At 56.5% G+C, this 15,810-nt stretch overlaps 1 protein-coding gene across 8 annotated transcripts in view; it reads left to right on the plus strand.

Annotated features, from left to right (window-relative positions):
- Positions 1–1,882: 1,882 nt before the first annotated feature.
- The window catches only part of CLN8 (CLN8 transmembrane ER and ERGIC protein), a 130,464-nt gene continuing 116,536 nt past the window's right edge, over positions 1,883–15,810 (plus strand). For 2 of the 8 annotated variants that reach the window (XR_009258854.1, XM_058719847.1), the window contains exons 1-2: positions 7,975–8,109; positions 14,751–15,421. Coding sequence is in view for 6 of the 8 variants with exons in the window: in XM_058719847.1 (XP_058575830.1) it covers positions 14,879–15,421 (543 nt within the window). In the remaining 2 variants the exon portion in view is untranslated. Of the gene's footprint in view, positions 1,998–7,813; positions 7,919–7,972; positions 8,110–13,800; positions 14,254–14,750; positions 15,422–15,810 lie in introns of those variants that run through there. The other 6 variants (XR_009258853.1, XM_058719845.1, XM_058719842.1 and 3 more) reach the window with 5 other exon arrangements.

Below are 15,810 nucleotides of genomic sequence, written 5' to 3' on the forward strand. Positions count from 1 at the left end.
GGGAACACCAGGAGGGCGCAGGGCAGGCGAGGGACGGGCCTGTGTGCCTTCCTGTCCGGGGGGCTGCTGTCTCTTAGCAAAGCCCTTGGGGAGCTGACTTCAGATGTTCTTATCCACCTCAGACTGTGGGCCCCGTAAACCATCCGGCCCTCAGCTCTGAGCCTCGGACGCCAGGTAGAGAAAGCAGCATCGGTCTCCCAACATCTTCTTACCCACGAGGATTTTAAACACAGACACCTTGTAAACTCACTGTTTTGTTCCTGCTGCTGTCGGCTGCGTTCTGTTTCTAGGCGACTTTTGGTCTTTGGTTTTTTATTTGTTAGTTTTCAACCGGGCTGAAAGAACTGTTGGTTCTTCTGGAAATGGAGGTACACAACTGAGCGGAGGGTGTATGCCTGGGATCTGCTGGACGCAGGCCTCGTGAGACACGCAGGCACGAAGTGATCGTCATGAAGGAAGCGGCTGAAGGTCGCAGATTCCTGGACACAGGAGGCAGGACAGGTCCCACGGGCCCACCCCCCTGGAGGCCCCGGGGTCGGTCAGGGGCAGAAGAAGTGAGGGGGGAAGCCTTACTGTGGTTTTCATAGGAGGGACTGAGCCGGCAAGGGGACAGCTGACCATACCGGGGACTGGCAGGTCTGAATAATTTCAGTTCCTCTGGGTCCAGGGGCTGCCCCGGGGGTCAGAGCCCCACGGCTGAGAGCCGGAGAAAGCAGGCGGGTGGGTGGGGTGTCGTCACCACCCTAGGGGACTCAGTCCCCGTGACGTCAGGGAGGCCCCCACGTATCAAAGCATCCTAAAACATAGAAAGCAAAACACAGGATTGATACACAAACCACACAGACATAACGATTTAAACCGAGATTTCGTTTCTCAGTTGAGAACACGTTTTTTTTGGTTTTTTTTTTAATGTTTATTTTGAGAGAGAGAGAGAGAGAGAGAGAGAGAGAGAGGGAATCCCAAGCAGGCTCCACACTGTCAGCACAGAGCTCGACACGGGGCTCAAACTCATAAACTGTGACATTGTGACCTGAGTGGAAATCAACAGTCAGATGCTTAACCGACTAAACCCCCCCGGGCACCCCGGGAACACATTCTATTTTAGAGCAATGCCTCTGCCCCTTTTGAAATGTGTCAAGGTGAAGAGAAACGGTCATGTTTGTTTATTTACTTTAATCTTCTTTGAGCACATACTCCAGTAAAATAATGTTTATAAAGCACGCATTATGAACAAAAGCGTTATATGTGTGGGTAGTATTGCTTTCTACAGGTAGTAACTGCCCCAAGAGTAATATCTGTTTTCCTGCTATCTGTAAACTCCAGCACATACCGCTTTGTTATCTCCTATCAGTAGGTTGTGTAATAGCAAGAATTTGGCTCCCGGACACCTGGGAGTCAGAGCTAAGTGACTTCCACGGGTAATATTTATTGGCAGAAAAGAGCAAACGGCCCTCTTGGCCGGTGTGCCGAAATGAAGGTCCGGCCGTACTCCTGGTGGAGACATGTGACCCCCAACTCCAGAGTCATGGCCGAGCACCGCTTTGGCTCAGGTCAGACCCTGGTGCGGCCGGTCTGGCTGGTAGGCTCCTGACGGCCAGGTTTGCCCGAAGTCTCGGGTGTGAGCACGGGGTCCCCGCGCCAGCTTCCCTCAGGGGTGAGGGTGGACAGCCCCAGCCAGTGGGAGCCCTACAGACATCGTGTTCCGCCCTCAGTGACTCAGACCTGTAATTGTCACTGTCAGAGGAGGCCGTGTGCCGGGCCACTGAGCAGCCAGCACCAGAAAAGACGGAAGGTCGTCTGGTTCCTGGGGGCCTGCAAACAGACGTGAAGGGGCGAGCCTGAGGCCTGGGTCCGGCTCCTTCACGAGGGCTGTGACTTATTACAGGGAGACGAGAACCGGGGGAGTGTTCCCTGATTCCTGCCGGTGGCTTCTGGCGGCACCTGCCTCTCCCTGTAAATGTGCACCTGCCGGGAGGTAGAGCAGAAAGAACACTCAGGTAAGTTCTCACTGTGCGGCAGGTTCGAGAAGGGCCCACCTGCTGTGGGGATCTGCCTGCCGTGTCATGTTCGACCTGACCCTCGAAACACACTGCCTCTCATTTCCTTTTCTGTGCCTAGATATTTGATTTGTGCGTCGCATTATACTTTGTGCTGGGGGGGGGGGGGCGGGGGAGAGGGCGACTTTTGAGCCTGTAAGTCTGTTCCCAAACTAGTACCTGAGGTAAAACAAAAAAATCCCAAGGGATCGCAGGGATCCTGTCTCTGCGCTCTGACTTAAACATTCCTCAAGGCCGCACCACTTCCTTCAGTGGATGAGCCCCTTCTGCCCCCCTTTCCAGGGGATGGAACCGGGCAGACCTGCGGGGGCGGGGGGGAGGGCGGGGGGAAGGCTTGCTTAGCATACCGCAGCCTGGGCTCCTGTGAGTTCGCAGTTGGTGAGGATTTCTGAGCCTCTGCATTACTGCCTGCCTTCGTTGTGGGTGCTGTTCTGTGTCTGTGGGTGCAGCAGCCTCCGCCCCGGAAGGGCCTCAGCCCCACCCCCACCGGCTGCGAAGACCCAAGTGTCCCACGCACCCCCTGTGCCCCCCAGGAGGGGTTGGCTAGCCCGGGCTCGGCTTGGGCAGGGCCGCTCTGGAACAGCCTGGCTTCCTGGTCCTTGAACAAACACACTCTTATCGAGGCACTTTTTTAAATGCTGGTTGTTTTGGTTGTGTGTTTGGCCAACCGAGACTCATGATTCTTTCTGGGCCAAGATAATCACAGCCTTCAGCTTCCAGATCATCCTGTCCTGCAGAGAGAGCCCCGCCCTGGCTCAGCTGACACTCACGGAGCAGAAGCCTTGATGTTCCCGGACACTTGAGATGAATTCTAGCCTTGTAGGTTTGTGGCTCAGAGAGGTCACTCACACCTTCCCAGGTCGCAACACCAGCCCAAGCAAAGGGACCCCAGTTCAGGGCCCTCTGAAAATCTTGGACGTGAGCCATCAAAACCATGGTTTGTGGTTCAAACACATACTTTTCAGAAAAGAGTCAGATGCAGTGAATACTCATATAGGCAGGAATGATTCCAAGAGAATGCATTCTTCTCTGGCATTTTTTTTTCTTTCTAAGAAGCTTTCATTTTGCCACAATTGTCGAAGAAATGTTCCCCGTGACACTTGTTGAAGAGTGCTGACACAGGCATCATTCAGGAAACTACCGCCATTGATGCGGTGTCCCCGCGGTGGGCTTTGCAGTAGGGGATGGGGTGGTGGGCAAGTCCACCACAAGGAAAAGTGGGTTATAGCCGAGGCGGGTGCGTGTTGGGGTGCCGGTGGGTGGGAAGCCTCAGGCTGGGGCATTCCCGCTGGACCAGCCCAACAGCATTCTTGCCAAAGCAGGCTGAGGAGATGTGTCAAGGGTAGGGATTTTGCCACAACTGGACGGAGCGTGCAAGGGCAGAGCCCCAAGGTTGGGGCCTTGAGGGTAAGAGGAGCCCCAGGAGAGCAGGTCAGGGAGCATCTCCATCACAGCGGGGCCGAGAACCTACTCATCGGCAGTGCAGGTGTCCAGAGAATCCCGTGTTCGTTTCTGATCTGTGGTCTGCAGATCGTGAACTGGGGTCCAATGTATTAAAATTTTTTTTTAATGTTTATTTAGTTTTGAGAGAGAGAGACAGACAGACTGTGAGCAGGGGAGGAGCAGAGAAAGACAGAGACCCAGAATCTGAAGCAGGCTCTGAGCTGTCAGCACAGAGCCTGACCAGGGGCTCGAACCCACAAACCGTGAGATCATGACCTGAGCCGAAGTGGGACACTCAACCATCTGAGCCACCCAGGCACCCCTAAAATGTTGTTTGGAATATCTCTCCTCCTCAGCTAACTGCGCTCTCTGGTAACAAATACAGGAATTTAAAAGGGAAAAGTTCCCCCTCCCCCCCATGACAACCCGTCCACTTATTTCTGGGTTCTTACTGACAAATAACCAGAGGGGCACCTGGGTGGCTCAGTAGGTTAAGCGTCTGACTTCTGTTCAGGTCATGATCTCACGGTTCGTGGGTTCAAGCGCCTCATCGGGCTCTGTGCTGACAGCTCGGAGCCTGGAGCCTGCTTCAGCTTCTGGGTCTCCCTCTCCCTCTGCCCCTCCCCCACTTGCACTCTGTTGCAAAAAGAAGTGAGCATAAAAAATTAAAAAAAGGAAAGAATAAAGAAGAGGAGAAATCTCACTGCACCCACCCCACCCCTGCTAATTAATGTCTTTAAAAAATTTGTCTTGTTCTTAAGCAAGCAATGAGCCTTATTGCTTACACGATCAGAAAGGAAAGGCAATATTAAAACTGTCCTACCCACCTCCTCTAAAAAATCAGTTTCAATTGCCTCCAAACACCTCATGGCCTTGAATTTCAAAAGTCAGCCTCATCTTTCAGCAGCTTAGGGGAGGGGACAGATTCCCTGACCTTACCACACTGGAGCCCTGGCTTTCTCACCTAGGAAGTGCGAGAATATGCCTACTCGCATCCCGGGACGTGCCGGGCCAGCCAAATGGTTGTGAATGAACCATTTCCGGAAAGCACCTGCCAGGCTGTGTCACACACAGTAGATATGTTGTGGCATCTGCTGGAGGGAGGGGCCGGTGACCCGCTTGGACCCACAGGGGCCTCAGTAGGAAGACAGTCCGTGGATCCCTGTGGCCTCACCGGGAGGACAGTCCCGCGGGTCCCCTGTGAGCAGAAATAAGGCTGCAGTGCCGTCTGTCTTCTGAGTTGCACCAGGTTATTTATTACTGGTTGTCTCTGGATTGTTTTCCAAATGACTGATCTTACCACGATGCATCAAAGAGGGCAGAGTGGAAAGGCACAGTCCTTGAACATTTAAATTCTAGCTGAGGTGGTTTCTGCCTATGAGACTGACTGAGCAAGTTGTCGCTTGGTTTCTATGAGCCTCAGCTCCGTATTCATAAGGTGGCACTGAGGGCGAGGAAAGGGAGGCAACCCGAGAGGCCGCGCACCGCACCAGCGCACAGTCACCACGACGGCTACATTTAAAACAAGTTTTTTAATCTTTACTTATTTTTGAGGGAGAGAGAGACAAAGCACAGGCAGGGGAGGGGCAGAGAGCGAGGGAGACACAGAATCCGAAGCAGCTCCAGGCTCCGAGCGGTCAGCACAGGGCCCGATGCGGGGCTGGACTACACGAACCAGGAGATCATGACCTGAGCCGAAGTCGGATGCTCAACCCACTGAGCCACCAGGTGCCCCTATAGCTACATTTTTATGTGACACTCAGGACCAGGATTTCACCTAAAGCAAGGTGGCACACACCAGAAAAAAAACGCTGAACTTGAAAACCTGAATGGGAATGGAACCCTTCTTCCTGATGTGCTGAAGGTATAGACTGATTTTCTGATACCTTACTTTCAAAGAACATTCACAGTTAAAATGCCTTACTTTATCCCCACATTGGCCCCAGATGTACACGGGCAGTGGTTAAAACAAAACAAAAGCATGTGACTCAGGATCTGTCATATTCTTAGCTCAATAAAGTGTTTGAGGGCCTCTCATGTGGGAGGCTGGATGGGTGCAGGCATGTGGGTGCAGGTTAAAGGGCTTTTCACAAGTCACTGAGGACGTTCTAGGGAGTGGGGGGTGCGGTGGCGCCTGGCTCAGTGGGTTAAGCGTCTGACTCTTGATTTGGGCTCAGGTCATGATCTCAGGGTTCATGGGACTGAGCCCCACGTCTGGCTCCCTGCTGACAGCACAAAGCTTGCTTGGGATTCTCTCTCCCTCTCTCTGTCCCTCCCCCACTCTCACTCTCTCAAAATAAACGGTTTAAAAAAAAAAAAAAGGGAGCAGGGCCAAGTCCCTCTTCATGCAGGGCACATTTTAGTTGAAAGACACAGAAAATAAAAAATAATTAAAACAAACACATAAAAACACAAAGTGTCCGGCGGTGGTAGATGTGGTTAAGGAAGAAAAGGCTTCAGGGGAATATTCAGGGGCAAGGGCCCTACTGCGTGCCGACCTGGAGCTGTGCCCGGATGAGTCAGCACCCCTGGAGACCTCAGAGCCCCCTACCAGGTGCTGTTCCCACATTTCCCAACAGAGCTCAGGGGTTGAGAGGGTGCACGCCAACTTCTCGAAGCTGGTGGTTCCGGAGGCCAGGGCTGTCTGGGTCCAAAGCCAGGGGGTTTACTCAAGGCCAGGCTGCCTGGCCATCTTCACGTAAAAACCAAACCCCCAATTCTAAGCCCCTGGGCTCTGTCTTCTGTGGGCTGGTTCTTGAACTACAGGAGAAACTAGGGGCACAGGCAAGGCCAGCAAGCTTTGCCTTTCCCATGGAAGTCTTCGTTCTGGAGGCTGCCTCACCTGGACGGTGAAGATAAGGACAGGGGAGTTTGACACCCAGTTGGCAGTTCCTACAGTTAATGACTTTGTATGACTAAGTAAGTAGCCGGCACTGAATGCCAATATAATGCCGGCCACTGTTCCCATCATAACATCTAATTCCCTGGGCAGTATTCGGAGTGGATGCTGTCCTAGTTTCCGTTTCACAGAAGCAGATTCTGAGGGCCAGGAGCCCAGGTGATGAGGTGATGTGGGGGGCACAGGGCCAGGAGAGGGGGCCTGCTGGATATCCATCACATGCCCAGAGGGGCTCTGGAAACCACAAGCCACCATAAGCAACCAGGGTCCTGGGGAGACTAAAACAACTGCTTTCTCCGGAAGATAAGGAGTTCCCAGGGGATGACATTAACACCGTGTGCCCAAGCTTTGCCTCCAGGGATTCATAAAACCACACACAGAGGAGGTGTGACAGTCGGGACAGGCCACTCAGTGGGGCAGTCTTACGGACTTTGCAGACCAGAAACTAGGGTCGAGAGAAGTCCCTGTTCGCCAAAGGCCACGGTTGGGAAGTGAAACTATCTGAATGTTCCCCATTTCCAAGCCTCTGATTGCTGAGTCACCTCGGTGTGGTGTGGAGCTGGGGCCTCCAGCTGCGGCCCGGCCCAGCCGTGAGCTGCATCCCTGGACTTCCGGGTGAGGGGAGGGGGCCTCCTTGGGGTCGCGGTGGGGTCCCCGGGGGGGGGGGGGGTGTGTGGCTCCGCGGGGACTCAGTGGGGGGTCCGAGGGGACTCGGTGGGGTCCCCGGGGTGGGGGGGAGCTCCATGGGGTCTCCGTGAATTTTCAGGGGGGGGCTCCGTGGGGTCTCCGTGAGGTCCCGGTGGGGGCGGGGCTCCGCGGTCTTGTCTCTGCAGTGCGCGATCCCCGGGGCCCTACCGTGGGCGGTGGGCACAAAGACGTTGCGGGGACCCAGCACCCCCGCGACGGTGCGGTCTGTCAGACGGCCCCTTTCCTCGGACAGCCACTGCTCTCCAGGGGTCAGCCTGGGGCGTGACGAGGGCGGCGAGGGTCTGCGCACAACCGAGAGTACAGGGCAGGCAGGGCAGGGGCCTCAAGTCGGAGCCAGGTCCGCGCCCCCGTGGCCCCGCCTCCGCGGTTCCTTTAGGTCCGCGTTAGGCCCCGCCCCGCGCCCCTGGTTCCGTTCGGTCCCGCACTAGGCCCCGCCCCCATCCCGCGGTTCCGTCCGGTTCACGCTAGGCTCCGCCCCCGCGGTTCCGTTCGGTGCCGCGCTAGGCCTCGCCCCCCGCCCCGCGGTTCCGTTAGGTCCGCGCTAGGCCCCGCCCCCGCGCCCCTGGTTCTGTTCAGCCCCGCTCTAGGCCCCGCCCCCGCCCCGCGGTTCCGTCCGGTCCGCGCTAGGCCCCGCCCCCGCGCCCCTGGTTCTGTTCAGCCCCGCTCTAGGCCTCGACCCCGCCCCGCGGTTCCGTCCGGTCCGCGCTAGGCCCCGCTCCCGCGGTTCCGGTCGGCCCCGCGATAGGCCCCGCCCACCTGACGTGCGCATGCGCAGCCGTGTTTGCGGCGAGGTCGTGACGGCGGCAGTGCGGTGAGTGCCGGGATGAGGGAGGACGGTGGGCGGGTGGGCGCACGGGACGGGGCGGGGGCCGTGTGGACGGGGTGGGCGTCCTCTCCGTCGGGGCGGGGCCTGCGCTCCCCTACGGCGTGGCCGGGAGCGAGGTCCCGGCTTGGACGGGGGCGAGGATGCACTGCACAGGGCTCCGGCCGCCCCGCTTGCAGGTGAGCCCTGTGCTTGTGCAGGGGAGCCTTGTGCGGGGGAGCCCTGTGCGGGGGAGCCCGGTGTTTGTGAGGGGGAGCCCTGTGCGGGGCAGCCCTGTGCTTGTGCAGGGGAGCCCTGTGTTTGTGAGGGGGAGCCCCGTGCCGGGGAGCCGCGGAGCTCGGGAAGCAGCAGGGCGCGGCAGTGAGCCTTCCTCAGGCAGCTCCCAGGGCCCGCTCGCTGTGCGTTCTCGCCCAGGGCTTCCTGTCCCTAAACACTGGAGCTGCGCCTGTGCTGGGGTCTCCGGGTGGCCTGGACCACGTGCACTGCCTGGCAGTGGGGAGCTGTGAGGAACGGGGAGCCTGACGGGGCGCTGGATGGGCCGGTGCACCCTGCGGGGTGGTCTCCGTGCCGGGGAGACAAAACTTTGCAGGCAGGATTGTGGACGGGAAAGGAGCAGGCGCCAGGCAGTATGTATCCCCAGCCCTTTTTTTAGGGGAAAAATTAGTAAGAGCTTATATTTAGTGAATCGATTGAATCGAAAATAGTAGTGCGGCCTGGAGCTGGCTTGGAGGATTACAGGGTTTTATTTTTGTATTTATATGCTTGGTCAGATTTTCTGAATTTTGTTCTGTTCCTGGAGTCTGAATTTCTTTTGATTTTGGAAGAAACATTTTTACACATGACCAAACCATCATTCTCAAAGTGATACACACATGGGTCTCGCACAGACAGGGAACACGTGTCAGGTGACTTTGGTCTCCTTGACTATGGACCCAGCAGGATGAAAAGCCGGTTCAAAACCGAGTGAATGAAAGGGTCGGAGAGGCGTGCCAGGTGAGGCAGGGCAGTGGTGAGTGTCTGGGCGCACCGAAACCACCACCGCACACTATCTCTTCCTGGGGCCGAAAGGGGAGGGTAGCCCCTTATCAGTGTCATGGTTCAACCTGTAACTTCTCTAACTGAAATGGCCGGTCCCCAGGAAAGGGTGACAGTTACCTCCCAAGTCAAGTGATCCTCACGAGGTTTGTTAAGCAGTCATCCAGCATGATGTAGAAAGCATACACCCTTCCTCATTTCCAAGTTTTGGATCAATTATCGAACCCAAATACGGAACTGCTAGTATTTGGCAGCTTAGCAATTTAGCCCCCGGTGAACTCTTCAGTGGGCGTCAGATGGAGTTCTCAGCGTCCTGGTGGCCACGGAGTCCCATCCCTGGAGACAGGGCTGACACGTCACACTGTGGCCCTGAAACTAATGCTTGTTAAATTTTTTTTAAATGGCTGGTCCAGCGCAATGCATCCGTTGAAACCAGCGAATCTTAGAAAGACGAGGTTTGTAGATAGATTTTTTTTTTTTTTCGAAAGAAAACAGAGAGCTGCAGAGAGTTGGGTGGGGGACCCCGGGCCCCCCTCTAGGAACCAGTGCCTCCCCCCTGCCCCCACAGCTCCTCAGCCACCTGGACTTGGATGCCTTCCAGATGGAAACAAAGCCCGAGGTGAGCTGTTGGGCCTCCGCTGTCCCCGAGAGGGAACAGGGACTTCCAGCTGTGACCACCCGCTAGACTTCAGGCCCCAGAAAGGAACCCTCCAGTCTGGGAGGCGGGCACGTGGCAGTGGGACAGCGGTGACCCTAGTGTCCTCTGTGCCATCTCAGAGGGATGTGATCAGGGTGACAGGCCAGGGAAAGACAGGAGAACCGGAGGTCGGCCCCACCCTGTCTGCACTGCCTTGCTGGTACCCGTCTGTCTCAGCTCCGCTCTCCTGTTTTGTTTCAATGTCTGACTCTACTGTCTGCAGCCGTTTTTATTTTTTAATATATATTTATATGTATGTATATGATACTGTCCTCAAAAAGGTCTAGAAGGCTCCTCGCGTTTTCCATGGTGTACTTTAAAATAATTTTTAAGTTTATTTATTTTGGGAGAAAGAGAGTGAGGGGAGGAGGGGCAAAGAGAGAGAATCCCAAGCAGGCTCTGCACTGTCAGCACAGAGCCAGACGTGGGGCTCGATCCTATGAACCATGAGATCATGACCTGAGCCGAAATCGAGTGTCCGATGCTTAGCCGACTGAGCCCCCCAGGCACCCCTCTGTGGTGTACCTTAAAGGACAGTGTTTTTTCTCGGATTTCTGAGCCCTTGCAGCCAGTTTCCCATCACCCATGTGAAGAGCTGGCCCGCCCCCGGCCACCTTACTTGGGCCCCCTCAGGAGCCCTGTGCCTCCGTCCTTGCCTCATTTGGTCTTACTGTCAGAGAATCAAGCATGTGGTTCTGAAACATGTGGACCCAGGAACGGACCTGTGTCCTACCATCCTCCAGAGGACTGTGAGTTTGGTGAGCGGATCCCTGTCTCAGAACCTCCACTTTTCCGTTCCCTTTACCCGGGACGGTGCCCGTCTCCACCCTGGAGGCACACTGAGGCCGTCTCCTCCCAGACCCTCAGGACCCCCTGGTCCCTATGCTGCTTGGTGGGGGGCAGGAGTGTCAAGGGAGGGGCAGTAGAAAAGAGAGACTCACAGTGGCTTGCTTTGAGCGTTTCTTTCCAGCAGGATAATCAGCTTTTCTTTGATTGTGTGTGGCTCACATTTAAAGCCACTGCTGCTGTGTGCTGCCTTTGAGTTCCGCTGACCTTGTTTGGAAGAAGGAAGAGACGGGGCCACCCCACCTGAGATTTCCTGGGTTTTCACAACCAGATGGGGAGCGGAGGTCATGCCAGTTCAGTGGCTCTGCACCTGCCTCGGGGCACCCGCGTGCTTAGGAAATGCCCAAGCGTGGCCATCCCTCCGGGGCTGTAAAGGCAGAATCTGGAGGTGGGCCCGGTCACAGGCATCTTCCACGCGTGTGGAAGAGACGCTGCAGGCGATCGATTGTGCACCACGGGCCGGGGCTCTGAGGGCCGTCTCGTCACATGCCAGTGCAGTCTGAATCGGTGACCACGCCTGGGCTCTCCTGCAGACGGCCTAGTCGAACATGCCTGGCCCGTGGTAGGTGTCTCCTGTTAGTACCCAATGCCCACTCTCCCGCATTTATGTAGATTTTTTATTCTCACAGTCAGAAATGGGCCCAGCATGGCCCTAAATAGTGGAACCACGGTCGGATTCCACCGTTCTTATTCCTTTGGCCGTGGCACCCTGGGGTCCCTCGATCCTGAGCCCAAACTTCCTGATACAGCACTTGTCCTGGCTCACCAGTGGGCCGAGCCTGAGGCTTAGAGGCCCGGGCAGAGGAGCCACAGAAGCTGGGAGCCTTGGCTAAGAGCATATTCACGCAATCGTGGCAAAATGGGAACTGTCACCCGGACCTCGTGACTGGCTCGTGGAAGAGTACAAGAAGTCTTCGGGGGAGTCCATAGTTTAGCAGAGTTTACAGTTTGCAGGGTGACTCTTGTAATGGTTACCATCGTGTGCTTGGAGGTGAGGCTTCCTTTCTACCCAACCCTGGAAATCTCTGCAGGAAGTTGACCTGCACCTGTAAACTTCAGCCTCCCCCACCCTTGTGGGGTTAGGAGGTGACTCTCCAGAACCAGATGGTTCTGTGTGCTTTTATGAGACAGGTGTGGGCACCAGCGGACACAGAGCAGAGGCTCAGGAGAACCAGGGTTATCACACTTGTGGGCCCTGGAGACGGGCCCTGCCCGCCCCATGCTGGGCCCCATGGGGAAGTACCGGTCAGGAGACAGGACAAGGTTTAGGCTGCAGCCTTTGTTGGGGTTTCCATGGGAAAGGCAAGCAGGTCAGCGTGAACACGAGGACTGGCTCGCTTGAACGATTTTGGTGGGCTTTGGTGGACCCTGGGGCGGTCAAGGCAGAGCAGTAGTGCCTCCAGGTGCAGGGGCTGGGTGGGGAGTCAGGGCTCTGATGGGTTAGGTCCCTGCTTTGCTCTCTCAAGAATGGGCTGGCCTGGGAGGGGCGGGCTGCCCAGCCAGGAAGGTTTTTACGATGTCGGAGTGTGCGGGGGAATAAACGCGACACACCAGCGCACAGACGCCCAGGCGCTCTCGCCAGCCTGTCATCTATTAGACTGACCTGTGTGCACATGCGCTTGTACGTGTGTTTGGGGGGGTGTGAATCACAGGAGCAGAGAACAAGTCCGTGAAGCGGCCAGCGCAGCCCCCTCGGCGCCTTCAGTCTTGTCCGATACAGAGCACTCCTGGGCACGGGCACGGGCGATGGCACAGACTCGGGACTCCCGGGGGGACGTGTGTGTACGTGTGTGCTTTTGTCTTTCCTCCCTGAATCGATTCATACCCACAAAGAGCCAGCCTGCCATAGAGCTTGGTTCACTCAGAAGTAGGAAGACAAATGTTTCTATGATCTTTGCCTTTGATTACAGGACCATTATCAAATCCACGAGTTCAGTAGTTAGAAAAGGTGCCTCCGTAGTTTGGGTTAAAGGAGCTAGTGCTTCCTACGTCCCGACAGTGGTCACCGTGACTGTTTGGGCAGGGTAGCTCTTTTCGCCGAATAGTCACAAATGGACAGCTGTGGCTCTGGGCTCACAGCCCGCAGTTCAGCTAGACATGGTGACCTCCACAAGGATGGACAGCTGGAACGCACCGTGGCCCCTGCCCAGTCCTGCTCCTTGTTGCCCAGATGTGGGTGGGAGAGCCCTCCGCTCCTGAGGAGGTGCCCTGTCTGGTGAGCCCCCTGCAGGGCTGTGGGATGTGGAAGGTGTGGGCAGGAGGGGACCCACGGGGGACTCTGGCCACTTTGCTAGCACCTGATCCTGGGGTTCCCTCCTGCACATTGGGGTCCCGCACTGTGAGGCTGACACAGAACGCTTCAGAGGTCCCTTCCTCCTGTTCTGAGGACTCGAGAATCTGGTCTTGGAAGTTTCACAGACAACGCGTCCAAACTTACATAAATGTGACCATGGGAGCGTATATTCAACAAGTGTTTCCTGGGCACGTCCTCTGTGCCAGGCGCCGTATCAGGTGGTGGGGGCACAGCGGCGGGCAGGTGGCCTGGCCCCGCCCACAGAGAGCCGCTTGTCTTGTGGAGGCTGGGCTTCCAGAGGGGGCTTCTGGAGGAAAAGGCATTGATGCCGAGATCGGAAAGATAAGGGCTGACAGGTGGGGCCAGGTGGGGAAAGGACTCTTAGAGGACCCAGTGCCAGCAGGAGCCCAGAAGTGAGGGACACGGGCTGGGCTTTCAAACAGCTGCCTGTGCAGGAGGGCTGTCGGGTGGGGCAGGGGCAGGTCAAGAGCCACCACCCGACCCTGTCCTGGGAGCACGGTGCTCAGACTCTGTGGGGACGCGTGTGAAGGGCAGGAGCACGGGTTTTGGTGACCTTCCTCTAGCGGTTACCACAGTGCAGTCTGTTGCGCTAACTAGTATAAAACGTACGACAGCCGTCTTCTAACGTGGAGGCGGGAAGGTCCTTAAACGTATTGGAAATCCAGCCAGAAGTTCATCTTAGTCTCCAAACTCTGCTGGACTTGAGGTCAGCAACAGCAAATGGGCCGGTTGTGAAAAGAAGAAATATTTTTTTGTTTTTTATTTCTGGGCAAAGAATGAATTTTTGTTTTTACATTGTTACAGAGAAATTATTGGGTTATTTCAATTGCACTTACTGTTTGAGTGGGTAAGTATGTTCGTAATATCTTCTCTGCGTGTAGCAGCCGCTGGTGTAGGAGAAAAGGATTTGGAAACGGGGCAGTGGTAAGCGATATCCACACCCTCTGGTTAAGCCCTTAGTTTGTGTCTTTATATACTGAGCGTAGGGGATGTTTTTCACGGTTGGAATCAGAATTCCCACCTTGCATTTGAGAGCTGATGTGGTCCAGGGTGGGAGGTGGGTTTCCTCCGGCAAGGACTTGGCATAGCCCCCTGCCTCGGCGGGACACGCTGTCCTTCCCGGTGTCCAGGGCGGGGATAGGCACACACAGGTGGCCTCGTCCCTTTCCCATCCAGGCCCTGCACTGGCTTCAGATGGGAGTGTGGACGGGCTTCATGCCGTAGGCAGGTTAACAGACTGGAACTGGGGACTTGGGTTTTCCTCCGGTTTATAAGGACCCTGATGTGACGGGTGATGATAATCCTTGTGCTGAGTCCTGCAAACACCTTGTGTGTGCCAGACATTACTGCAGCCCGTCTACACAGCTGCCCCTGCTCCTGTGCTCCCGACAATGATTTCTGCATGCGGAGAGCGAGCGCAGACAGTGTGAAGTCTGCACGCAGCCCGGCCGGGGTGTGTACCCTGCACAGTACTGTGTGCAGCCTGTAGAGGGCAGGGCAGGGCTCTCCCTCGGGGGTGTGAGAAGCTTTGACAAAGCGTATCCCGGTGTGGTTGCCTAAGTGTCTCACCCTGTGGAGTGTGAGTGTGACCCAGGCTGTGAGCGGGGCGTCCCCGCGGCAGAGTCTCGGATGGTGTGTGCCATTAGCCTCACCACTGCTGCCGTCCCACCTCCCGGCTCCCATGCCCTCTCCTTTCCTCCTCAGGTGCTGCCGGTGGTGCTTCCCTGCTGTGTGTGTGTGTGTGTGTGTGTGTGTGTGTGTGTGTGTGTGTGTGTATGCGCACGCCTGCCTGCCTGCCTGCCTGCAAGCACATGAGGACAGAGGGCTTGTGACACTCCCTCTCCCAGCACTGTGTGCGTCCTGCAGGAGCAGAGAAGTGGGGGGGCCCCCATATCGTCCACACATGTGAGCCTGTCTTCCTTCTTCAGGTCGGAGACGAATACATGACGAGCCCAGACGCACCTGCACGGACGGTGCCTCGTGGGACAAGACGTGGCGTGGGCGCCCGAGCCCTGCATTGGTCCTGGGACGCCTTTAATCCTCCGCACCTAGGACGATGACTCATGTGAGCGATGGCGGCACAGCAGGGAGCATTTTCGACCTGGACTACACGTCCTGGAAGATCCGCTCAACGCTCGTGGTCGCCGGCTTCGTCTTCTACGTGGGCGTCTTCGTCGTCTGCCACCAGCTGTCATCCTCCCTGAATGCCACCTACCGCTCCCTGGTGGCCAGAGAGAAGGTCTTCTGGAACCTGGCGGCCACCCGCGCGGTCTTTGGCGTTCAGAGCACGGCCGCGGGCCTGTGGGCCTTGCTGGCGGACCCCGTGCTCCAGGCCGATAAGGCGCGCGGCCAGCAGAACTGGTGCTGGTTTCACGTGGCGACAGCAACGGGATTCTTTCTCTTTGAAAACGTCGCGGTTCACGTGTCCAACGTGCTCTTCCGGACGTTTGACTGGTTTCTGGTCGTCCACCACCTCTTTGCCTTCCTGGGCTTTCTCGGCTCGGTGGTCAACCTCAGAGCCGGCCACTACCTGGCCATGATCACGCTGCTCCTGGAGGTCAGCACCCCCTTCACCTGCGTTTCCTGGATGCTCCTGAAGGTGAGTGTTTCCGCGGGCGTGGGGCTCACCTGTCCTCTCTTTCCTCGTCAGCACGACCTGGGGAGCCGGGCAGGGCCCCCTTCCCGTCTCGCGTCCGTGCCACGGCTTCCCTGTGCGCCACGCTCGGGGTCCCCGCCAGACCAGGTCATGGCGTCCACAGTAACCGCTCATTTGGTTGAATTCCGTGTTACTAACTTTTTAACGTTTATTTATTTTGAGAGAGAGGGAGAGAAAATCCCAAGCAGGCTTCATGCTGTCAGAGCAGAGCCCGACGAACTGTGAGATCACAACCTGAGCAGAAACCAAGAGTCAGACGCTTAACCAACTGAGCCACCGGGCGCCCCTCCATGTTACTAATTTTATTTTATTTTATTTTATTAAAAAAATGT

This window comes from Neofelis nebulosa, chromosome 3 (assembly GCF_028018385.1).
Source record: "Neofelis nebulosa isolate mNeoNeb1 chromosome 3, mNeoNeb1.pri, whole genome shotgun sequence".
In the NCBI taxonomy this organism is placed as follows: Eukaryota; Metazoa; Chordata; class Mammalia; order Carnivora; family Felidae; genus Neofelis; species Neofelis nebulosa.